Consider the following 26,056-nt stretch of genomic DNA (forward strand, 5'->3'; position numbering starts at 1 on the left):
TTTTTTTTCTATCTTTGAATCAATTTCCTCATGATACTATGATCACCTGCCAAATGTGGAAGTGTTATGCTGGAACTGTGTAAATGTGATGCAAATCATGCCATCAGCTTTCATCCAGGGTTCTTGGCAGAAGAGCCCTGTTGTTATCCTGGTATTGATACCCACTCTTCTGCAATAAAGCTTTAAAACCCCAGACATTAAGCACACCTGTTTGTCTCATGATCTCGCCAAGATGTGAGTTTATCCAGCTTAAGTCAGCTGGATTGCTGGGGTTGGCATTGTTTCTTCTCTCCTGAAATTAGCATGTATGTTTTATCTGGTCCAAGAGCTTCCATTTTTAAGTCCCTTTTCCTATGTGTCACATTTCTCCCAGATAACCATCCTACAAACCAGAGTTTAGGGACTTGTCATGCCTGTGATCACACAGCTCAATGGAACTAAATTGAACAGATCCTGCTTCAGGATGCATGGCAGTTCAGACATCATAAAAATTTTATTTGCTTTTGACTGGACCTTATAAACACTTTAGGTTGGATTTGTGTTTTGTTGTTTGTTTTGTTTTGGTTACCACACAATTCTGACTATGGTGGCCTTTAGTATTACTCATTCCAATTTTCTTGCATATTTTTTCTAAGCACAGAACAGAATGTCTTTACTCCAAAACCAGGTTCTGAAATTATCCCTGTTGTCTCCTGTGCCTGCTTTCCCGTGCTACTGTGAAGTTCTCAAAGCCCAAGTAATAAATTCCTGATTTTTCAGGACCCCCTGCAAAATTGAGCCCAGCATAAACTGCGTGTTAAGTACTCGCAAACCTGAGGAGCGGGAGGACCCACTGCAGCGAGTGCAGCATCAGCAGCAGGACGCTCAGGCAAAGAAAGAGATGGTGATGTACTGCAAAGAGAAGGTTTATGCAGGAGTTGATGAATTCTCTTTTGAAGAGATCCGAGCTGAAATCTACAGGAAGAAAGCGAGAAAGAAAGACGAAGGTATGTTCCAAAGTGGGCTGGAGCAAGTAAATCTTTCCAGATGGAATCATAAAATTGTATTTGCTTCTATCTGCGATTGCAGCTGCTTCTTTTTTCTACTGGAATAGTTGTTTACTGGCATAGCTGTGAGGTACAGAGACAGTAACACATTCAACAGCTTTACATGGAAGCTGTGGGACAGGGAAACACCACCAGAAATTTCGACCCCTTGACAATTTAGGCTGCAGCCACCAATTGTATGTGAAATATGCATCAGGCCTTAGAGGTCTTTTTTCCTTAGATGAAATACAAGCCATAGAACGAAAGAAGGAAGAAATACAAAGGAAAATTGAGGAGCTGGAACAGAAATTAAAGAAGAAAGAAGAGGACAAGCAGCAACAACCACATGAACAGGTATTGTCCTCATTGTTCTTTTCCAAGTAGCTGTAGTTTTAAATAAAAGTACCCAAGAAAGCCAAAAGGAAGCATTTCCTATGTTCTAACACATTTTAAACCTCTTTTGAAAGAATTCTTCACTAGTAAAGTACATTTTCTTTCTCTCCCTTCCTTCCCTGTTTCCAAAACAATGTCTTTATAGTAAGAATTTTCAATAATGAAACAGATTTGTGACTTTGTTGCAAACTATGTAACTGCTTACATATGTCCTTAACAGTTGAAGAGTAACTAGAATCTCCTATGAAAGTATAAATATGGTTGCAAAGAATAAATTATGCATTTTAACTACTCTATGCAATAAAAGTGGACTTTCTTCATGTAGGTATGCTAAGTGCAAATAAAAGTGGCTAAAGGCAGCTATTATCTATCAGGGTTTTAATGAGTATGTGGGATTATCTTCATGTCTTTCAAACCTTTTTGCCTGGCTTGTGATTCTACCACTGTAGAACCGAAATGCAGCTTTGTTTCCACAGGCAGCAGAGGTAATGGGAGCTTCCATACCTTTGGGAATGCAAGGATTTACTTTTTCCAGTGCAACTGAACATGGGGAGAAACAGCCTCAGTCACAAAGGTAATAGAGGGGTTTTTAGCCAGCAGAAGAACACTTGCGAGGCTATGTAGTTATATCCAGTAACATGGATCACTAACAGCCTGTTTTGTCAGGTAGAACGGAATATAGCCTTGGCATCAAACTGTAACCAGGATCTGTGCTCTTTCTCCATGTGTTTGGTTATTTGTCTGAGGGAATCTTAACTTCTTGCAAGTGGCATTTGTCATCTTGGCTTGCCTTTTTTATAGAGTTTACTTACGATTTGTGAAGGTCTGTAGAATACAAACTTGTTTATTTTATCTTTTTTACAGTGAATTCCAGGTCCATGAAGATACTCAACTACATAAATCATCTTATTCTGAGGGTAAAGTAGTCAAGTTTTTACCATTAATGAGAAGGTTTTATTAAAGGGCATTGTTGCATGAATACCAAGAAGGCAGCAAAATAAAACCCAAAGCTTAGGTGGATTAGAAGAATGACTGTGTGTGCTAGTAGTGCCATTTACCGTATTGAGCAAAACGTGGAGCATTTGAGAACTGCCACTATTTTAAAGGACTTACAAGCAAAAGAGCATTTTTCTTTCAGTAGCAGGAAAGTTTTCTTCCATCTTTCATGTTGGCAGTCTTACTGACATCTCAGAAGAGCTTAATGCTATCATTAGATTGACAGCTACTTTTAAGTCCCTATTCCTCATATGTTTTGTTAGGGGAATACAGCCAGAAATTGTATACTGTTGATTTTGGTAAGTTTTGTTGGGAAGTTCACATCATGAAGAACTTTACTTCTGATCAGAGTTGACTCCTTTTGCTGTTGACAGAGGTTATCCAGACTCCTGATGTACCCCCAGATAGCCACAGTGGAAATGTATTTTTAAACTCTAAGGAGGAACAGAGAAATGAGGGCAGTCTTGCAGAAAAGTATACAAATTCTGAAGCATAGTCTAAAAGCCAGCAAGTTAGCTCACATAATATGGTAGTAAAGGGGTAGTTCATTAATCTGGCAAAACCAAGCTTTTTAAATAGGTTTCTTTATACAGCAGGTCTGTAACTTCCTGCTAGGAACAGTGCTTTTAAGACTGGGTATTAACTATTTTAAGTAATGCTGTATATGCTATTTTGGAAGAACCGTGGATTTGATAAAATCTCTTGGTTTTTCTTTACAGATGTAGGTCTGCTTCCCCCACCAGCTGCTGCTCCATTTTTCTCTATATTTGATGAATCCTCTACTTTGACAAATCAGAACATAAGGTAGAATTATTCAAGGCCTAGATGATTTCAGAGGGAAAGGAAAACGGAAGCACCAAAGCCCTTGCTGTAGCAGCTGGAATAACTGTTTCTTGCAGGGATGTGTGGGGGTGTGTGTTGTGTTTTGTTTATACTGGTATTTTTTATTTAATTACTCAGAGGCCATGATGAGGAAATGCTCTTCTGTTCTTCATCTTCAACCTAGAAGTATTTAAACTGCTCTATAACCTTCCCTCATTCTGGAGAGCCATATCTGTTGCTTCCTGATAGTTCTGTAGTAGAAACAGGTTAACTGAGATGATCCATAGTCTTAAACTCTAGGGAGGAATTTGTTGGAGTTGGGAAGTTGCTCCAATAGAAATGTAACTGGCTGTAACTTCTTAGTTGTTCAGCAGGTCGTAGCCGGAAAAGTGCCCGTCACCCTCTCGCTGTTCTTAAGCCGGTGGATTCTCTGAGTGCCAAGGAAAGTGCAGCAGCAGCAGCAGCCTGTGTAAGGAAACAGTTCAGCCCATGGCAGATTTCCTGCCCAGGAGACACCAGGGCAGCCTGTGCTGCTGTCACACTGAGTCAGCTTGGCTGGACTGGCATCACGTGTAAAAGCAAGGCTTCCAAAGTGCTGCCTGGCTTGGCAGTAATGGAACAGGGGTGATGATGAGATTATACTGGAAATATCATCTTGTGGCTGTGGCTGCCTCGTGCCAGGAAGTGTTCCAGGCCAGGCTGGATGGGGCTTGGAGGAACGTGTGGAAGGTGTCCTTGCCCATGGTGAGGGGGTGGAAGGCGATGGTCTTTGAGGTCCCTTCCATCCCAGACTGTTCTGGGGTTCTATGATAAATAGACTTCATGGAGACTGAATGTCCTGTTCATGTTGGATGGAGGTGAAGTGGAAAAGAGGGAAGGGAAATATCCAGCTTTTAACTAGAGAAAAAATTAGTCATAAAATCTGCAGGCATTCACTGTGTTTTCTGGTTTTTTTTTCAGAATGAGCTGAATGGAATTGAACGTTTGGCTGAGGATGCAATTGTGACAGGCTCCTACAAGAACAAGACCCTTTGTGCCAACCCAGAGGACACGTGTGACTTTAACAGGGCTGCCCACCTGGCCTCAACGCCCTTCCACGGGGTGGTGGCTCAGAGAGTCCCAGCTCCTGCTTTCTCTCAGAGTGAACTGAAGGAGGAAGATAGTCCAGAATCCAGGAGTGCACCTCAGACTCAGGAGACACCAGTGTGTGAAGGAGCATACACTGAAGCTCTCAGTGTGAAAAAACTGAGGTAATTAACAGTAAAAGACCTTAAGCCCCTTCTCCTGCATGTCTTTCACTGTTGTGGTGTTAGTGTTGCTAAGGAAGGAGTTTTCTGAAAAGACCAGAATATCCTGGAGAGAGCCATTTCTTTAGCTCAGGGTCCCCTTTGCCTTGAGCAGATTGAAGAGGTAATAGCAGTCCCCCTTGGCTTTTCAGCATTACTGCTGTGGGTCTTAAGTACAAGTTTGTTTACCCAAATAACTTGCAGAGAAATTAATAAATGCATTCTGTCTTCATTATCAAACATGAAAAGCAGAATCACCAGTTCCTTTTATAGTCATAGATTTCTGCATTTATTTTGACAATATAAAATGTGTTTTGTGTTTGTAGTTTAGTTCTTCTACAGAGAAAAAAAGTTGGAGAGAAAAAAAGCCTTTTTGGCATTGTGAAGAAAAAACACCTGTTGTATGGGAGTTCCTTAATCTTGAGCTATGTTGTACTTGCTGGCTCTTAGGATGTAAACATGTCTACCATTTTGAAGGTGGTTTTTTTTCAAGTGGTTCCTTGAAAACCCTGCTGATTATAATTAGGAGGAGATATTTCCCACCCAACCCTTCACTACTTTGAAAGCACTGAAATTTTGTAGCAAAGGTAGTGATAAATACTCGGGATGTCTTCTGTTTTAGCAGGTGAGTTTGGTGGAAGAGAAGATTAAAAAAATTATCAGTAGACTAAGATTTTGAGTATAATCAATCCTTAAAACTGAAATGAAGCTCTGACATGCCTTCTGGCTTTCTGCTAGGGATGGGAAAGAATTTCTTCATGTTAATTAAATCTGGGTGTGCACAGTATCCTCTCCTAGGCCCCGGGTTGACATTATCTACAACTTGTATCTTTGGGAAATCTGAGTAGTTGATGGCTTTATTTACAGCCCGATCATGGAAGCAAGCCTGGAAGATACTCGCTCATCAGGTTCTTCAGTCTCAGGAGGTTCTCTGTCCTCTGTTACACAAATGTCTGCTATTAAATACCTGCAGATCAGTGAGAAACTGGAGCTGGCTCAGACCTTGCCTGTTGAAGTGGTTACTGATTCTGGAGGTGGAAACATTACTGGTTAGTACTAACCTGACTTTCACTCACAACAAATAACTTGCAGCTGTCACGAAATGTGGGGGTTTCCTGTATCCCACTCTGCTTTGTGTGTTTCCCATTACTATGTGACTGAACTTGTCTCCCTTGTCTGCAGCAGTAGTGAGGTGCAGTACAGGATGCTTGTTAGCATCCCTAGCATGTCAGTATTAAGGTGACAGAGAAGTTACTTAGGGTAGTAAAGCAAGCAAGTTTGTAGGAGTAATGAGGTCAAATTCCAAAATTAAAAATTTGGACTGGATGGCAGTAATAACTTCTAAGGTAGCTTTGTTTTGGTTTGTCTTTGTTTTTTCTCTGTAATCATACTGTGTGTCTCCTGATGTGCTGATAAGATACTGCTTTGAAAAGGATGAATACGAATTGGAGTCTAGTGCAAGTTGTATAATTTTGGTTTAAATTTACTTTTTAACTATACTGTGAACTGTTCTGCTGCTTCATTGTATTCTTCTTATTCCTATTGAGGGAAAACAGTACTGGTACTTAAATAGTCAATTTCTTTGCTTATTTTTCTTCTAGTTGAAGGCCCTTGTTTTAAATATTTAGATTACAGTTGCCAGAAATGGTCGCAAAAAGCCTTCAAAACCTGGCTTGTGAATTAGATGATGGTTTTCAAGGTGTTTAACCTGCTTTAATTCCTTTGATTTTGCTTTATTAGAATGGTGTATTTGAAGACTCAGTGTATCTACTCAGAGTTATGTTCTCATGTGCTTGCAGACTAATTTGATGAAGCATGCTTGTGACTTGGAATAAAAATACAATTAGAAGGGATATCACTGAAATAGCTGGGATATGATAAAATCTTTGTATTGTTTTTATCATATGTACTAAACTTTAGAGCAAGATGGGAAATCTCTTCAGAAAAAAAGAAAGCATTTGTTCAGATGTTTTAATGGTCTTTTCTTAAGCTTTGAATCTCTCCAGTTGCTTTGTTTCTTGATTTCTGCACATCTTGCTTGAACTGCAGCTCTCACCCTGGGTGTAGTAATTCTGAATACTGTGTAAAGAGTAAAAATTACTTCAGATGTCTGTCAGTTTACTCCTGCAAAATACATCAGTAAATTTCCTAGGTTTGTGATGGCAAAAGCTTGGAACACATTGTAGCCTCTGCCCTACACTGTTTCATAGATCTTTTACAGACCTGCTTTCTGAGCAGAACTTCCTGCAATGCTTTTCAAATAAGTATGGGCATTACAGCAGATGGTCTGGTTCTTACCTGTGTACTGTGAAAGTTTAAAATGTTCTCCCTCACTACAGCCATAGCATTTGGGAGAACGCAATAGAGGCCATCTTGTGTTTTATCTCAAATGATCAAGCATAGTAAACACTTGAGGCTACCTTGGTTTTTTTACAGATCAACTCATCTATTGAATGACCATATGCTATGTTATGAAGGAAATTGAGTCCAGTCCTACAGGTGTCTTCCAGGAGCTAAAAGCCATTGAAGTCTTAACATTGCAGTGGGCAGCAGAGTTGGAGTCCCAACTTTTTCTTTTTCTTACATAAAACCTCTGCTGTAATCAAAGGACTAAATTTCCCTAAACCCCATAGTGCAAAACCCCCAAACTAATCACTTTCTCTGGGCATAGATTTAAAAAAGGAGTGTTAATTTGCAGAGTGAGTTTGAATTCTGCTGCGGCTGAAATAATTCAGACCTTTTTCTCTTGTGAAAGATAAGTTTTGCATGATGCTACAGTAAAACCCTTGACACGTCATGATAAAAGTCTGTCAGGGAGTTTTAAAGACAAGGGTCACATTGACTTCCCAGAGCTATTGGAAAGAGATGAGTTGACTTGCTAAGAGATGAATAGTAAATCAGAATATGGATCAAAAGTTCCCAGTATCCAGGCTACTTTTACTGACAGATATAACCAAGAGAGTTTCAGAGAGTTAACACAATTTCAGCTCATCTCTTCATGTTGTTTGTTTTCTCAGGGGATGATGTGGCTCAGTTCCTGTGGAGCCCTGAACAGCGTAAAAAGCTTTTAGGTTCTGTGCTATCATCACTGGTTGCTTCTCCAGATTTTCACTTGGAGACTGGAGCTGTGCCTCATATGGAGGTTGAGAAAGATGTTGAGCTGGGTAGGTGTGCCAGACCCTCTGCAGTGCACAGTTTGTGTTCTAATGGGCTTGAATTATGGTTCATATTTAAAACCCTCTTAGTTTTTTATATGGTGCAGGTGGGGAATGACTTGGGAACCGCTATTTACTGTGACAGCTTATGAATGTAAACTTTTAACACAGGAAATGAGACTTACTGCATCAAAATGGAATACTGGAACAATGAAGAATACAAGATGTTTTTTGCCATTCCAACTGGAGGCATTTTCCAGTGGGATGCAAAGGGATTTGCGATAAAGGTAACACACATGATGGTTATTGTACAAGAAGTGTGAACTGGTAAAATCTCATCCATTAATATAAACTCTTAATTTCTGAATTGCATACAAGAAGTTTGCTACTTCAAGTCCTCTTCCTAATTGGGGATCTAGATTAAAAGTTTCTGACGGTGAAAAATGTCTTCCTTGGTCAAGTGGGAGGGGAGAAAAAAAGAGGATGAGAAGAATATGCAAATAAGCAATTTTCACTTTATTCCAAAAATAAATGTTCTTCTTACATACCTTCTTGTAGGTGTATTCTCAGCCTGTGCCTTGGGATTTTTATATCACCCTTGAGTTACAGAAGCGTTTGAATTCTGACTTTGACCAGAGCTTCAGTGAGAATTGCAGCTGTTACCTGTACCAGGATGGCTGTGCCCTTGTACACAAGGATACAAATTGCTTCACACTCACGGTCAGTAACAGACAGAGCAAGGATAATTGGAGGCTCCAAACTCCTGCTTGTGTGCCAGTAGAGTTTGGAGTGGTGTTATGCTCCTTGCTGAAGAGCTGCTCCTGTTTAATCCTGCAGTACAGATGCTCTGGTCTTTATCTGTGTACAAATCAGGGCTGTGCCTCAGTTGGGTCTGGTTTCTCATTCATAGATCATGTGCTTCTCAGAGACAATCTTGAACCAATTTTTCACATTTTCTGTCTCTGTGAGTCATAAAGGACTGGAGCCAAGAACCACATGTTATTCCACAGCAAAATTTGTATCCAAAGCTGTTGTTTAACTTGACCTCTTTCAATACATTCCAGTCAGCTACAGCAAAGTCATAGCAATTAATGTCTTAATCTTGAATGATTAAGTCTTGCTGGTGCATTTTGAATTGTTGGATACTGGAAATAGGACTAAAATTGTGATTTCAGTATTCAGTTCAATTTCCCCCTCCTTTGGATCTTTTGTCCAATTTTGGACAAAATAATATTTTTTCCTAGCTTACAGTTATTGTAATTTTGTCTGGGCAAAATGTGATTATACTGAATTTGAGGTGGGATTGTTACCTCTGTACAGATGAATAATGAAATGAAAGGTGAGCTATAAATATTTCACCTAATCTGAGGTAGGAGGGTACAGAGATAGATGTTTGTCTTTTCAGGATATTCTCCGTGACCGCAAGTTCATCACAAAGGAAATAATCTTCTTGGTTGTTCATGATCTTCTGCATGTGGTGGAGAAGCTGCACAAAGCAGAGATTGTCCATGGAGATCTGAGGCCAGAGGTGTTGTTTCTGGGAGACAGGTTTGTCTCTGCCTATGAATATGGGAGGGTACAGAACAGTCTTTTCAGCTACAGCTCCCATGCTGCTGTAACTTTTCCTCTTGAGCTGGTGTTCTGAAGTACTGAGACCCTGAGCAACAACAGGCCCTGAGGCAAAGTTGACCTCTAGATAAACCTTCCAACCAAGTGTTATATTTGCATCCACTCATTAACAAAGAATCATTAGCAATATGATCTATGTACCTACTTACTGTTGACACATGTATTCACCTTCCTGTATTTAGAAACCAGATAAGGCTACACCTGAGTTTGGGGATGTAGGAGCAAAGGCAACTCCCTGGCTTGTTCCCTGAGCCCTGGCCAGGCTTTGGGAGGAAGCCAGGAGGAGGCTGATCCCAGATGTTCCTGCACTGGATGTGCTGTGAGCTTGTTTATTGTACCCTGTCCCAGCACAATCAGAAGCCTCTTTGCCTGTGGGTGGATGCACCCATTGGAATTCCCAGTTCTGGGAGGGGCTCTCCAGTGCTTGGCTGTGACAGGAGCTCCCCAGCTGCTGTGCAGCTCTGGAGGATGGTCAAGTCTTGGGGCAACTGGTGCTGTATCTTAATTTCTGTAGGCAATTTTTAGTAGCAATGATGAGGTGCATTGCTGAGCTTCTCTTTGTGTAATTCTTTACAATCTTGCATTATAGAAAATGACACTATTCCTTAAGTTGGTTTCTGTGCCTCTTGTGCTGAACCTGCCCACTGGCAAAACAGGCCTGATTTTACAGTCCAGGTATTTTAGGCTCCAGTGCATTCTGATAAAAATGAAAACACTAAATTTAGGAATAAAACTTCCTGTAGAAGCAGTATATATGGATGTTGTAAAACTTATGCTCAACAAAATGATTTTTCAATTACCTGTGTTTTTAAGCTTCTGCTTTACCAAGGTTCTGGACCACTAACTCGATATGGTTTGTAACTTGCCTTTATATATCTGTAACCCATGAAATTAGAAGACATAAGACAGGTGGGACTGGAATATCCAGATACCCTAAACAAAGTGTTCTGCTTCCTCTGCAGTCCAGCTTGTACCTTGATGCATAGACCTAATTTTATTCTTTAAGCTTTATTAACATAACATGGGAAAAAGTTGCATATCCCTTGGAATGTGATCTATGAACTAAATGTGGTGATGTCTGGAAATAAAATACCAGCTTTTCCAAACCATGTTAGAATGATAATATGAAAGCCAGCCTTTAATCAGAGGTTGTGTACATTCAGGTACACAATATGGTGAAAAACAGTGCCCCACATTAGATCCTTCCAATTGATAAGATCAGGCAATTATAATAACTGGCCAATATTGTCCAATCAGAGGAGCAGTTGGTTAGGTAATCTCCCACCTGGGTTCTGCCCTCCTACTTACCTGTATTATGCCTGTGATTATGTGGTACAAAATAAAATGTTTTTGGAGAAGTAACAGGGAAGACATAACAAAATTTTAGGAATGTGTCAATAAGCGCCTGTTTATTGTGGAAAGGAAAGCTGGAAAAGTACTGGGAGTTACACTGAGGCATTTAACAGTCTACAAAGCTACAAATACATGAAAAATACATAAAAGCTAAAATCTTTGGGCATCAGTGGGAAGCCAGCATCCAGAATGTCTAATGAATCAGATCTAATTCCATTACATAAATTCACTGTGGCTGTTTTTAGTTATCACCAATATGTTAAAAACAGCTATTAAATTTAAATTTACTTTGAGCCTACAGTCATCTAACATGCATACTCGCTATTATTTTACTTATAATTTATTTGTGATTATTTTATTAATAACTTATTTACATTGTTAATTATAAATTACATACCTGTACTACACAAGTTTTAATATTTTCTTCACATCCTGCAATGGGTTGTCTCATACACCTCTTGGGGTGCTGCATCCTATTTTGGAAGTCACTGATCTTACAGTGGCTTGATGGACTTGGATACCTCCTGCTGGATTTCTCTGTGGCAAATACAAAACAACTGCCAAAAAAGTTAAGATGATTGTGTTTTTCAGATAGCAAAAGGACAAGTGCATAGTATAAATTACAAAATAAACTCACAGCATACAAATATGTAAGAAGAGTAGTAGTGAGAGCTATGTGGATGTTGGCTTGGCAGTTGTTGATAGAGATACTCCTCCCTGCCCTTCTGGTTTGTCCTCCCTCACCTGTAGACTAGGAAAAGTTTGTGAAAGTATTACCAAGCTTAATTTTTTCTTTTTGTGTCAAGTATTTTGAGAGCTAGGAGAGGGAGAAGTGCAAAACATTACACAGATGCCAAATTGATTCTTGCATTTTTGCTTTTATCTATTTTCTATATTCTTTATGTATGTGTATTTGTAGCTGTGTAGCCTATTATTGCATTTGTAGCTAGCATTTTACCTACTCTGTTAGAAAGACAAAATAAATTCCCCAGTGGCTCCAAGCCCTGGAGTCCAAGGTTAGCCTCTCTGAGAGCTAAGGTTGGAAACCAGTTCTTCAAGACACATTTTCATGTACAAAGTTTAGTTCCTGTCTGAGGGGGGTGGATCTCATCACCTATGTCTCTAATTGGGCATTCTTTTCAGTTATGCTAATTTGCTAAACATAAAAATTGAATATGCTTTGTTATGTGTGCATCTTTGGCAGTTTTCATCTGGTGTGTTGTGCACCATAAGGATCCTTAAAAAGGTAACCCCTTTTTATCACCTGTCTGGCTCATAATTTCAGGAGCAGTGAAAAGGCATTACACTATTCCCACAGTCCACAAACTTTGTTTCAGATAACTGTGACAAATACAAAAATAGCATCATCCTCAACCCTTTATTGTTTCCTATTGCTTACTATAGAGAAAGCAGTCTCATCCCTAAGCTCCCTGCTTTGAGCCCTTGCCATCCAGGGCAGCCCTTGCAGCAGTAGTTCTGACAGCAGCCATCAGAGGGGAGCATTGACATGGCTAAGACTCACCTTCACTGTGCTGTTAAATTTAATTCTTAAAGAAAAAGTTTGTTGGCTTGTCTGCTGCCTCATGTGCTTCCTCTGCTCAGGATCTGCGATGCGTTTTCTAATGAGGAGGTGCCAAATGCTCTGAAAGTGGTGGATTTCTCTCACAGTCTGGATTTGAGGGTAATGCCTCGAGTCAGCTTGCCCTACAACTTTCCCACAGCTCAGACCCCTCATGGACAACAGCTTCTGGCAGAAAGTTCTCATCCTTATCAGGTGAGTCTCTGTTTAGCAGGACATCTTAATTTCTTTCCTTTTCAAAACCCACTTAAGTTAAAATTTACAGGTGCTGTGGAAAGCTCTGATGAAATATTGAATAAAGAGAATTGTGCATTTGTTGGAATCTGGCATTAAGTCAAAGGATTAGCAGTGCTGTTCAGTGACTGTAATTACTGTATTTATTTAGAAACCTACAGTGAAAACAGAATTTTACCTTTTGAAGTCTTCTTGCTCAACAGGTCCCTAGAAGATTCTGGTGCAAAGATGGTTTCAACTTAAATGTATGAAAGAAGTAAGAGCAGAAAGTGATAGACATTGAACTTTGTGATGTTTGTTGTGATTACAGGTAGACTTGGTTGGCATTGCAGATATAGTCCATTTGATGTTGTTTGGAGATCATATCCAGGTCTATCAGGAGAATTCCATCTGGAAAATCAGCCAAAACTTAACAAAGTAAGTCCTTTTGCAGAGAGGGGTGCTGGGAAAGAAGAGACATCTAACTTCATTTACTTTATAGTGATACTATCTTCAGACCTTAGACCATACTATCTTCAGAGCTTAGAACATACAATAACTTCAGGCTGTTTTGGCCAAAAAGTGTTAGTTTTGTGGAGCCCGAAATTGTGACGTTGTTGGACTTGTTCACTGATAGCCTCAGCGCTGTGTAGGAGACAATTTTAAGTTGAATATGAATAATCTGGTTGAGATGATTTTTCTTTGTCCATCCTTTCAGATGAGACTGACTTAGTCTCTCTGCACCTTACAGATCAAGCTTGGAGAAGTTTGTTAGTGGGTGGGTGGCAAGGGGGGCAAAGATCACATGAGCATGTTAACTCAGAAATGGATTCGTTTGGTTTTCTGCTTTGCTTTTTTCATTTTTTTTTTCTTCATTCTACTAAATCACTAATGGCAGGGTGTAACAGTTGTAAAAACAGTACACTTGTACAGCAAAGAAAAAAATTTAAAACTGTCATCTAAGATGTAAGTGTGCAAACAGCTGCTTTTTTAAAGCTTCTGTTTGTCTCAGGTATTAAATTCTACTGCTCTCTTTTAGCCGTGTGTTTTGGCTATAAGTCTGCTCTGCCTTCCTGTGCCCTTTGTTTGTTCTTAGACTGAACACTTGTTTATTGTGTTAGGCAAATACTGCAGGTTTTTTGCCTTGGCATTTCATACGGATTTTCCAGAACTCTGCACTCATGACAGCAGTTGCTGGACAGGTGTCTGATTCAGATCACAGATCACTCCTAGGATCATTGCTTTAAGAAAACCTACTACCAGCATGGGAGTTGTCCAGTTCCCTGGCAACCTGCAGTGCTTACATCTCCCAGTTTGTTGTATTTAGCCTTTGGAAAAAAATCCAATCTTCTTAAGCTGTTTAGAGAGGAAAAAAATGCCTTTTTTATTTTTTCTTTTATTTTTTTATCTTTACTGGGTATATATCTGTTTTTCTACTATGATATCTTTCATTTAATTCTGCAAAAGATTAAATGAAACTACTGCAAATGAGCTGCATAAGGCCTGAGTTGAAAAGGCTGGGACATGGTGTCAGGGACCTGATCAGGATGTGGGTATGGGAAAAAGAGCAGTAACTGTCTGGATAACTGGAACAGGAGGAATTGTAAGTCTGAATTGGGAAGGATAGGGCTGGCTGTCAGTGGAGTTTGGAGGGGAGAGGTTAATTAGAAAGGAATTGTAGTCAAAGCTGGGGACGCTGGATTGTAAAAAGTAGGATTTTGGCCCGAGGTAGAACTTTGAGGGAGACTTGAGGAGTAAGACCTGTGAAGGGCTAAAGGAGACACAGCAGGAAGAAGGTAAAGGCTGGGCATGAATTCTGTGGAGCTGGAACCAGGCTATAATAGCTTCTTGCTCACCTGTGTGCATCAGTTCATAGTTTGGGAGTTCAGAGTACAAATAAGGAATTTCTTTGCCACCCTCTCTTCTGCTTTGCTTCTGAAAGTGTTTTAGACTTATCATTCATCACCTATACTTACTTTTCAATGTAAATTATTCCAAGAAATGTCTGCACAGGTGCTTTAGTTACACATTGTACTGAAGTCTTATGTCAACAGTGTAAATGAGGCATTTCATTATGTGGGAATAAGGAATTTGCACCGAATCCATTTCCATTCACCCATGGATCTTTTAGTCCGTCTGGTTCTTATTGACTGATGACACTTCCTCTAGTCAGTTTGAAACTTTCCACTAATCTGTGACAAGCAAATTCACTGCTGCAGGGAGCCTTCATCCACCAGAAGAGGCTCCACAATTTATTCCCTGGGAGAAGAGTCAGCTGATGGAGATCAGTTTTGTTCTTCATCCTTTGCATACAGCCATGTGTGCTGGTGACACTTGTAACACCCCTGAAGACACAGGATCCTTCTTCCTGATGTTTTAGTAATTCTACTTTTGTAAAGATGACATTGCTTCCATCCTTTGTGTTCAGAGTTCTCCAAATAATTTGGAAAGTGATTTTTTTTTTATTTCTTTGAATTTCATTTGGGGGGGTTGGGTTGTTTGTTTGTTTGTATTTTGGGTTTTTTGTTTGTTTTTGTTTTTCCAAGGATTGTATTGACAGAATAACTTTCCTCAAAAAAGGTTCTGAGAATTCAGATATTGACAACTAGAAAGAAGGCTTCTTACTAGAAGGCAGGCTGGTGTTAAATACAACCACTATGTGACCCTCTTATCTTAAGAAAGCTTTTTAAACAGGAGTTACTTATTTTTATTAAACAAAGGTAGATATAGCAGAATGATTGCAAGAGCTACTGATTTTACTACCAGTTCAGCAAAATACCAAAACCATGGGGAATTGCAGGGCAGAGCACAACATTTTTCTTCCAAGGTCAATGGCATTCAATAAAATAGAACCCACTTAAAAGGTGACAGAATGAATGGAAAGCACTGAAACACTGTGGTAGAGATTTAGGAGAAGGTAGAATGTAAATTCTGATCAAGTTGGTTTTTTCACCTCTGAGTATATGCTGACAGCCTGTTTTTCAGGGGAGAAGTTTTACCATTATTAAAGAATGGATATGGTGATTTTTTTTCTGTTTTCCCTGTACTATTTTAGGAAACTTCATCTGTGCAGGTTTATGTGAGGCAGGATATAGAAGCTGTGTTTGAATTTTTAGGACTATTTTTGTCACTCAGAACTCCTTACACTACACCTCCTTACCAACACTTTATCTTCTCTGCCACATCTCTTGCTCATCTAATCCCACTAAGAAAATGGACTCAAGTCTTGCGTATTTTTTTCTTGGTTAGGTTCTGCACTGACTTAATTATTTTAGCAAATATAAGAGTTACCAGGCTGGATTCATTCTGAGACTGGCGGCTGCTGCTGTTTTGTGAGTCACTTAGATAAAGCAGAGGCAGATAATTTGTTTCAAAGCCACTGTAACTCCTAGCTCCAGGGAGAAAAGTGCTTCAGTAGTCAGTAGTTGTGCAAGACTGAAGAACAAAGGGTTTGCTCTAATATCAGTTTTCTGAGACTTAAATGAGTCACTTAACCTTTTTATTCATGTTGTGTGGGTACATCTGGGAGAGGGGGGATTTATTACTATTAATTGTCTCCAAAATGTTATCTGTACAGAAGTCTGGCAGATGGAAGGCAGGGAAAAAAGGAAGCAAAATTGGCTCTAAACCACCTTTTACTATATATATATATATATATATATATATATATTTAGTTTTTCTTGCAGCTTTCCTGTAATATTGCCCTGTTAGCTTGCAAGTGGGTAAATAAGATTTACCTCTGCCCTTTATTCATGAAAGGAGTTTCCCAAGTTGTTTGATTCAAAAATGTTCTTGATAATTTCTCTAAACTTAAAACTGACATGGCTTGGTGTGAATGGTGGTAGTGGTCAGATATACTAGAAGAGGTAACTTTATAAACAGTTGGTTTAGATCTTTATAGCTACTATCCAGAAACTTACTGGAGAAAGAGAATGGGGTTCATACATATAAAATGAACAATACATTCCTAGTTTTCCTTTATATTTACTCTTGTGAGTGAAATTATTATCATTTCAGGTGTGGTTCTCATAGGATGTTTAGTGCTGAATATCAATAGAGACCTTGATAGACATGTGTGTGTTGTGTACTGTCCCACTAAACACTGCTCTATTTGTTTTAGGACCCCTGACAGTGATTTCTGGAGTAAACTTTTTGAGAGAATTCTGAATGCAGATGGCAAGTCCACAGTACCTCTGCTGAGTGAGTTGAGAGGGGAAATCAGTGAAATGTTTGACAGCTCTTTCAAAGAACGACTTTTGTTGACCTTAGCTGCTGTGGGAGAAACTTTCCTCCTGGTGAACTTCCAGTGACTTCATAGAAGACAAACACATTTTGTATTCTAGAGAAGAATTTGTTGTTACTTTCTTATGTTTTCAAATATAAACATGAGAGTGATTGGAGCCATTTCTGCAATACTTCACATGAGACTTGCTCAAGAATGTTTCTATTGCATGAGTGCATAGAAAACCTCCTGAGCCTCTACATGAACCTTTCTGTGTTGGGGCAGTTTGCGAGAAAAAATTGTTTGTCTTAACTGCCACCTGCCCTTCTTGTACAGCTCCTTAAAAATTTAACACCTAACTTGCACCACACTCTTTGAAATGTCTTTGTCTTGCGTTCTGTTGGTCTTTTAATTTGTGTTTAATCAATAAAGTTGTGTTTTGGTAGCAAGTGTCGTATTTAACATTGCTATCAAATGGTTTCAAAAGACTTCATTTAGAATCCATGCCAGGAGTGCTGCTGCATGGCTGGGAATATTTTGTGGCTGCTGGATGCAAAAACCCCCCTCATTTGGTGGCAGCTTTCATAATCCCATGGGATTTCCTGGATACTTGATTACAACTTGAATGATTCTACTTCTTCTGTGGTCTTGTAGAATGTTGTCATAAGAAGAAGTAGATGAAGTCATGAGTGGAAAAGCTGTGCACATAAACCTTTTTGCTTCTTAAGGCAAGAGATTTTTTTACTTTTGCAAGGGCTGGAGTTCCTGACTGGATTTGAGCATCCCTGAAATCTCAATTTGCCCTAAGTGAAGTGTTGGCAGGCTTTTGTGGTAGGTTTTGTGGATAGTGAGATGTGTTAACCTTTTGTGTACTGCATTTACTAAACCAGTACAAAGGCTTCATTTTATTCAAGACAACAGAATTTACTGGATCCAAACCCAAGGTGGTATTATGTACTTGAAGTGTAGGGAGATTCTCAGACTTGGGAATTATTTCCTTGTAGCTTCTCCCACAGGAAAGTGAGAGTAGACCAACTGCATCATTAGGAATTTCTTCCCTCTTAGAAGCCTAATTGGCTGTATTTTTTCATTTAACTGAATTTTCCATGGTTCTGTTTGGTTCTTTCTTTTCGTGTTATCTCCAAATTTTCGGGTGGAACTCAGCTTTGTCATTTCCACATTGCTTCAAGCCACCTTCTTTCCTGCTGTGTCTGCATATTCCATTACTGTTCCTCTTACTTTGGCCTGTCTTCTTTTTGCTCTCACGAATTCCTAATGCCTTTTTTTTACACTTTCTCTGAGAGGGTTATATATTCTTCTAATTCAGGAATAGAACTGAAATGCCCTGGTAGACCAGCTTTAATATAGAACGTAAGCTGCTGCTGAAGAATTTATTTTGGTCCATTAATGCCTTAAATAATGCTTCTTGTAGCACAACAATCATCTATTGAGCTAGCAGACTATCTAACCAGAGTTTAGGGCCAAGATCACTGGTAGAGCACTCAGGAATCCAATGCATAGCTAACTTCTGCTAGCTGTAAAAAGATGGCATGTCTGTTCTTTTATTCAGCTGAAATTTGTTTGCTTTTTCTGATCCTCTAACTGCCTTTTAGACAAAAGCTGGGGAATCTCACTTGCTGTCCTCTCATTTGCAACTTTTTCAGTTTATATCCTGCAGCACTGAGCTGAATACCAGGTAGATTAGGAAGAGAAGGCTTCTAACAAAGTATCAGTCATCCCAAGGACTTCTCAGACAAGATGTGTATTTAGCCAGTACAGAACAACTTCACTGTGTCTAATTCACACAGAAAGCTTTTGAGAACAGTCTGAACACAGAGATAAGAGCTCTCAGCAGAAGTTCAGTAAAGAAAATCTGTTCTTCAGGTCTTTAAAAAAATGTAAGTGAACCTATTTGTCTTTACTTAAATAAGATCTAAATCAAAGCTGCAATACTCCACTATTATATTTTTTGTGGACTTGACATCTGTTTTCTTTCTAAACAAAAAGTGTGCTAATCCTTTGTCTAATACAGCTGCCCATGATCAATTACTCTTCATGTACATCCCAGACAACACAAAACTGCCCCCCAGTACTGTAAAATAAGAAACAGACAATGGCATAAATAAATTTCTCCATAATAAACACACAAATAATGAAGAGGAGCAAGCAGGTATAACAAGAATGAGCAGTCACCTCTTCTGATGTTTGTTCCCACTTCTGCTTTGATGGAATTCTGCATCTCTGCTGCACAGGTCAGTCTCTGCCTCCCCTATGCCATGAACTGCTTGCACAAACATGTAACAGGAGCTCAGGGAGCAATTTGGACATGCCTGTTGTCTGTTCAAGTAATTCTGCCTCCATCCTTAAACAAGCTTTTCCTGAGCATCCCTTTTTGAATCATTGTGTAACACATGGATCTCTGTGACCTTGCAGGCTGGGATTGTCATGGACTTGTCATGAAGTAGGAGACACACCAGCCTTGTCCACAGGAAATTTGGAGATGAAAATTGTTGTAACATTTTCCAAGGGAAAAGAGGGATCTATAAATCCTGACATGACAAAATGTTTCACACCAGGTAGAGGGTAAAATGAAATTGTGTGACAGCCAGATGTGGAAGTCCTAGTGAGGTTATCGCTAAAAAATAGTGATGGAATCTGGGCTATGGCAAATTTTAATGCTTATTATATAAATAAAAATGCACAAAGAAAAATAGGAATGTGATGGATCATGGTTGTACCAGGTTGCTTGAGAACAAAACTTGACCAGAGATACAAGAGGGATATCTGGAAGATTATCTGTAGGCTTCAGCTGCTTTGATTCAGAACCTGAAAGAATCAAATTGTTACTGTCCACTCTGTTAAGCAGAAAGTAGTCTAGAAATATTTGCACGAAATTACTGAGCACCCAAAAATACTAAATGTAAAAAATGGAAGCTGATCAAATGTGCATGAGCTGTAGATGGGGCAAACCTCACAGGTGTGAGCCATTTTCTTCTCCTTAAGCCCTGGAAGCTGCAGCTGGAGTTGATTCCAGTGTTCTAAGGGCTCACAAAGATATTGCTTATACCTGTGAAGGACAGGTGGACCAGGTTACCTCCTTAGTGGCTGTGTGAGGTGGCTGGGTATAGCAGTCAGGTGCCGTGACTATCAAGGGATGTGTCCCGAGAAGGGGACTTCCTGGAAGTCCGGGAACCCCTGAAGCTGCTCCTGTGATCCCAGCTCTGAGCCCTTAGAAGGGCTTTTGAGTAAAAGTCCAGCTCTCTGAGGTGACTCAGAAGAAAAAGACAGAGATTTCATAATAGATCTCTCAGAAGGTTTTAATCAGCTCCTTCCTCCAATAAATGCCATAACAAATAGCTCAGGATACAGAGAAAAGAGAGGGTTTTATCCCTGAGGGCTGGGGGCAGGGCAAAGGGGAAGAACCAATGTGACACCTAGAATCGACGTAGGCTGCAAGCATGCCGGGAGGTGACTTCTTTTCCCCACCACAACTAGGGGCTATTAACCAGGGTTTCTCCCCAAGGGGGCGGGTGGCAAACTGAATCTTAAGGGTTGCCACTCCAGGGGGGAGTGGTTACCCTGCTGGTCAGCTCACTGCCTCCTACAGCTGTGGAGTGCAGAATCGAATTGCTTTTTATGGACACAAGTTGGTTGTGTGCTCTGAAACTCATTTTATTTGCTCACTTAACATCTGAAAACATAATTTTGACGAAAAGTGAAGAGTACTCATCATCTGCTGGTCTTCCAAGGTATGTTTGTAGATTTAAAATTCTAGCTCTGCAATAACTGGGAAACATCCTAAAATTTATTAAATAAGTGCACGCAGAATATATGTATCTGAGACTTTTCCTGGGGTCTGTGTTCAATAGAAAGATTAAGAAAACTTCAGAAGAGAACGATGCACCTGATAACTGGTACATTATCAGAAGTGTAAGCTTGAGCTTGTGGTAGCAGATAAAATGATTTCACAGAATAAAGTAGGATTTTTGATTTTTCCAGAATGAACTAAAAAGGACAGGCAGTTGAGAGTTGTAAGAATGTTGTTAGGTTATGCAGGGACAAAATTAAAAGGGCCAAAGCCCAAAACTTAAAAAACTTAAACTACTTAAACTTACTAAAACTTAATCTGACTACTGCTGTGAAAGACAGTATCAAAACGCTTCTACAAATAAACAGACAACAAAAAGGGTTGAGAAGACTCTCCATCCTTATGGGGTACTCTTTTGTAAGACGTGGTTGAGTCAGCGTCCCTAGCAGGATTTAAATAATATATAGAGGTGGCACTTGGGGATGACCTGATTTAGTGGTGAACTTGGTGATGCTGGGTGGACTCTTGGAGATCTTTTCTAATCTTAATGATTCTATTATTAATTATTATCTATTATTAATTATTAATTCTATTATCTATTAGGAGAAATCACCCCTCCTGCATGAGTATCAGCAAGTAATTCTGCATTTTCTGTTCTGCTGCTGATTTCCCAAATAATATTCCAAAATGCCTTTGTTCTGAAGTGTAGTTTCTGAGGTGTAGCCCTCCCTCCTGTGCCCTGATAATTTCTCCAGGGATGCCTCGATGTAGAAAAGCTGAGTTCTTATTTGAAGTGTGTTATTTCCCTGTGGGTTGGGGAATTGGTGGTTGGAGTCTTTCTTTAGCCTCAGGCTATGAGCACTGCAGTCACACGGATGTGCCTGTGCTTATACAGATCACCCTTAAAGCTTGACAAGGAACATGGAGCTCCTTTAACAGTTTCATTCTTTTGGTTCTTAGTATTTCACACTTGTTGCCCCTCTGCTCAATTAATCTGGAAGAAGCTGGATGCTGTTTGGAAACTTTAGAAATATGAAGGTTTCATTTCCATAATAGTTTAAATTATTAAACAAGTGAATATCCAGGTCATTCAGTAAAGACTGAGGGAGAATGTTGTTCCTTTTGTTGGTTCTAGAAATGTTTGTTCCCTACATTCCTTTTGTAATAATCCAGAGCTAATTAATTGACCTTGTGGTTCCAGCTGGTATGGAAGTGTAATTTGCAAACCAGGACCAGCAGCTGGGTGCCACAATATTGACAATAGACAAATGATAATATTGAGTTTCTAGGCCTGAGCTGATGTTTGTCTTCCCAGTGCTTTGGATTCTCTTGAATTTTCAGTATCTCAAGTTGTATAGTTCCTTGAAGCTAAACTAGTAATGTACTTTGTAGTGTAATACTTTATATTATCATTCACTTGGGAATCATTTTGTAGAGAAAAAAATGTTGGAATATTGCAGAATTCAGTGGTGGATATGAGTTATTGGTGTGCTTCCTTGATATCCAGTAAAGGCACTGGACTGTTCTGCCACATCTGTATCCACTCCTGAAGAGCCAACCTGGATTAGTACTTTACCTGTATGTGAATAGAACTGGCTACAGTTTGGGCTGTTCTTAAGCCACCCTCTTATTCCAAATGCATTCTAAATTTATTATTTTTGTTCCTTTCTAAGTTTATGATCTCCCCTTTTCTCTTTGTTTTGCAATTTTTACATACACTAAACATTCTGTGAGAGTTGTGTTACGTGCAGTGGCACCCCACATAGATAAGGCCAAACCAACAGTCACAGGATCCTCTGGGGTCCCTTCCAGCTCAGGCTGTTCTGTGATTCCATGAGTTATTACTCAGTGGTTACAAGCAGTATGAAGCCTTTACATAAACCAGGGTCTCTGTCCCCTCTCTTGTTGTGACACGTCTTTCCTTCCAGAAGTGATTGTATCTCAGTAATGCTGCAGAGATTTTCAGGGTAGAAGTTACTCTACAAACATGAGTGTTATTTAACCTCAAACCCAGTGAGGAGCTGGAAAGATAAATCTAGCTCTAATGAATGAAGTCCAAAAGCTGACAGCATTCAGTAATTTCACAGGCTTGGGATATTTACTGACAAGAAAATTCATTTCTGAGACTTGTTGACAGAAACATCAAGAATGGAGCTGCTGCCTTTGCTTCCACCCACCCCAGCAAAGAGTGGGGGAAGAGAAGCAGCTCTTATAAATAGCTCAGTTCCTGTTGTATTTGTAAGTTCGGTGCTTTTTGTGTCAATGACATCACCCTCTTCTCCATGGCAACCCCCTACGATGTCAAAACTGCAGGGCACCATCACAGGAACTCAGACCAGCAGATGAACAGGTTGAATTAAGATGATTTAACTGCAAAATAGTGCAGGGGAAACAGGAGGAGGTGGGAAACTACAGGGGCTACTGGCAGCTCTGTTACTCTGGAAAACAAGCATCTCTAGTGGCTGGTTCCCCAAACTCTGCCCTATCTCTTTTTCAAGTCCTTGTCAGGAGGAGGTAGGTGGCAGGCAGGCATCTTTTTCTCAATCTCCAGTGTGTCTGGAGAGCAGAACTACAGGTGACTAAGCAGGAGGAGCATGACTGACTCACTCCTGAATTATTTCTCACTCCTCTTCCCCCTCCCATCTATTCTGTTTGTTTTTTTAGCTTTCACCCAACAGCTCAGATTTTTCCCCAGGCTCTGATGAGGAAGAATTAGCAGCAGGCTTTCTTGTTACCTAATGTTCACAAAAATGTGCTTGTGGTTATCCAGGTGAGGAAATAGAAGCCAACTCAGACAGCAAGAAAAATGAATTGACTCTTGGAAACAACACCTTTATCTGGGAGAAAAAAAAAAAAAAAGCGCTTCTTTTTTCCAAATGTTGTGTAGGAAATACTTAAGTAACTGACGTGCCAGGAAGCTGTAAATAACTGGCTTCTTTATCAGGATACCTATGGAAAATACCTACCTGCCTTCCTGGCAGCCCTGCTTGTGTTGATTTCTAAACCGATTGCAGTGGGGAAAAACCATGGCCCTTGCTGTCTTGATTACAGCATTGGATTCTGCTGGGTTGCATTTGGGACTCAAGGATCAGGAATGTAATGGTTACAGCTGTAGAGTTTCAGCCAGTATGAGCTGTTTCAATCAGCTTAATAAATCTGTCCTCATTTACATCCCTATGAAGTCTGAAGCCTCAGAACAATTTACCTTCCTTCTCAGGGTGCCAGGAGAACTGTTGCTGAAACGTAGCCTGCAGAAGTGTCAACTTTGTATTAGCTTTCGCATTTTTTTTGAAATTGCATGACTTGGGACCCAGGCAAGTTATGCAAGACCAGCACAATGCCCAGAGTCCTGACATCCACAAAAGGATGTGGCAATGCTCTCCACATAGAGAAGGAAGTCTGTGACAGAATAACACTGTATTTGCTCCTTGTGGCCTGCAGTTTGCAGGGCATGAGAGTCTTCAATCAGAGATTCTCGAAGTGTAAGGCTCCGTTATGTCTGTAGCTCTCTCCCCACCCCAGTGTGATGCTAAGCCTGTGATTTCTAGGCTTGGTTGAGGGGAAAATGCATGGAGTCTCTACACACCAGAATCTTGATTAGTATCTTGCTCTTGCCTTTTGTGCAAAATGCCACTCAAGGCACTGTGCCATCCTCTTTGCTGAGCTCACAGCATCAGCCCACGATAAAAAAAGGTCCCAGAAAACATTGACTCACTGCATCCCAGCATCCTGACAGGGCTATATGTCTGCAGTGAGATCTCCTCAGGTGGAGCTGCGAGGTTTCAATGGAATTGGTGACTGTGAAGCTGTTTTACCTTCCCTGAGTTGTGCTACCACCTGTACTGCCTGCCAGAAACAGGGGTGGGAGCACTGGGATCACTGCCCAGCACCTGGCACGGGGCAGTGCTGCTGAGGAAGCAGCTGGAGCCGGGGGGGGTTGCATGTGCATGAGGAGTTTTCTGCAGAAGCTTTAAGACTAAATTGCTGAGAATTTTTGCCTGAAGCAAGGGATGTTTCCCGTGTTTAAGACAAGAAGCAACCTGCAGTCAGAAGGAAGAAGGGACTGAATTCACTCCAAAAGTATTTCTCCGGGATCTTTTTTCAAGGTAAGCCTGTTTATATGGGAGGTAGAGGGGGCAACGGGGTTCAGCATTCTGAACACTGAAACTGAAATGACTTCTGCATTTTTGTTACCTTCCCAGTTTGCAGAACTCAGATAAATGTATTATGTCTCTGGCAGTCCCTTTTTAGGCTTTCTGGCTGAAAAATCAGCCAATAAGAGCTAATTTTCTGAGGTCTGAAGCCATAAAAATGGGTGAGGGAGAATGTTTTTATCACTGCCTTGTGCATGTAGAGTTTTTAACACTGCCTGTGTCCTAGTGGTGAATAAATCCCATGGACTCTGCCTCTAAAGCATGTATTTAAATAGCAGAATGATGGGTATTGAAAAAAGAGGAGGTGAATGAAAGTAAAATTTAGTAAATAGACACCACCTTATGGTTTATTAATTTAGTGGGTTTCGACTTTGCTAGATTATTTGTTGTGCTGTAGGAGGCAAAATGAAGATGGTTCCTGCCTTGGGAACTTGGACTTAAAGATTTTTAATTGGCATGGTTTGAAGAAATGGTATTGAAACCAAGAGCAAGGAGATAAGATTATTTTTTTAAAAATTTGAATGACACCTGAACAACCAGTTTATTGCTGTTGAAAACTATTGGTTGGGAAGCCAGAAAGTAGTAGAGAGCTTGTCCTAGCTGCAGGAAAAGTTAAAGGTAAGAAAAAAATACCTTAAACATACAGAGATGGTTCTGAAAAAAAACTGGTAACACCTAAAAAATGTTTGATCATCAGCATCCCTTCCTTATACTGAAACTATTCCTAGCTGGGAGCCCTTCAGTCTGAGAAATGAGTGCTTGGGTTGTGGGGTATAAATTTCAGTCCTTGATGGGAGTACAGCAGAGCATGGATTTGGCAGAGCTGCTGGAGCCGTGGAGGGAAGGCACTGAGCCCGGAAGTGCAGGGCAGAGCATCCACACTTTCTCTTTGCGCACTGGCGGTGTTAATACTTGAATGCAGTCCCATTTTGCTCTTGGAAAAGGAATTATGTGTACTCATAAAACAAAACCACCTTCTGGTTAGGGAAGTAACTAGTCAGTAAACTTTTGGAAAAAAAGCCTTGTCAAGTCCGTGAAGAGTGAAATCAAAATACTTTGTTGCCTCTTCTTTACCCTAGGGAAGGTGGGAACCGAGCAGTGTCTGGAGGGAAATTGTGCTCTGGGCGGGCTGTGGAGTGGCTGGGTGAGGTTGCCTGGGGAAGGGCACCTGTGATCAATGTTGAGGCAGGGGCTGGTGGCCAGGAGGCCCTTGGTGCCAGCAGTGGTTGTGTAACATTGTGCTGTCTCTGCAGCTGGAGCTGCCAGGCGCTGGATCAGCTCAGGCACTTGGATGTAGTTGCTGCAGCTTGATTCCACTCCGTAGAAATAGTTGAGGATATTCCTGCCAACTTCACAAGCAGGAGTCATCAGTTCTGCCTCTATCACTTGGGGAGCATGAATGAATAACTCTTAAATCATTA

The 26,056-nt window shown here is 40.3% G+C and overlaps 2 protein-coding genes across 7 annotated transcripts in view; both read left to right on the plus strand.

Moving 5' to 3' along the window:
- Positions 1-17,130, plus strand: part of BUB1B (BUB1 mitotic checkpoint serine/threonine kinase B) — a 26,848-nt gene extending 9,718 nt beyond the window's left edge. Inside the window, 15 exon segments of the mRNA XM_033514953.1 lie at positions 668-986; positions 1,267-1,379; positions 1,895-1,992; positions 2,283-2,335; positions 3,134-3,218; positions 3,600-3,705; positions 4,197-4,486; positions 5,390-5,571; positions 7,540-7,686; positions 7,849-7,964; positions 8,236-8,397; positions 9,083-9,225; positions 12,262-12,433; positions 12,783-12,889; positions 16,572-17,130. Of these exon segments, the coding sequence (XP_033370844.1) occupies positions 668-986; positions 1,267-1,379; positions 1,895-1,992; positions 2,283-2,335; positions 3,134-3,218; positions 3,600-3,705; positions 4,197-4,486; positions 5,390-5,571; positions 7,540-7,686; positions 7,849-7,964; positions 8,236-8,397; positions 9,083-9,225; positions 12,262-12,433; positions 12,783-12,889; positions 16,572-16,761 (2,283 nt within the window). The 3' untranslated portion in view covers positions 16,762-17,130.
- Positions 17,131-20,246: 3,116 nt separating this feature from the next.
- The window catches only part of PAK6 (p21 (RAC1) activated kinase 6), a 42,261-nt gene continuing 36,451 nt past the window's right edge, over positions 20,247-26,056 (plus strand). For 3 of the 6 annotated variants that reach the window (XM_033514930.1, XM_015630758.2, XM_015630757.2), the window contains exon 1: positions 20,454-24,587. The gene's annotated coding sequence lies outside the window, so the exon portion shown is untranslated. Of the gene's footprint in view, positions 20,423-20,453; positions 24,588-26,056 lie in introns of those variants that run through there. The other 3 variants (XM_015630755.3, XM_015630756.3, XM_015630759.3) reach the window with 3 other exon arrangements.

Source organism: Parus major, chromosome 5 (assembly GCF_001522545.3).
Source record: "Parus major isolate Abel chromosome 5, Parus_major1.1, whole genome shotgun sequence".
Taxonomy (NCBI): domain Eukaryota; kingdom Metazoa; phylum Chordata; class Aves; order Passeriformes; family Paridae; genus Parus; species Parus major.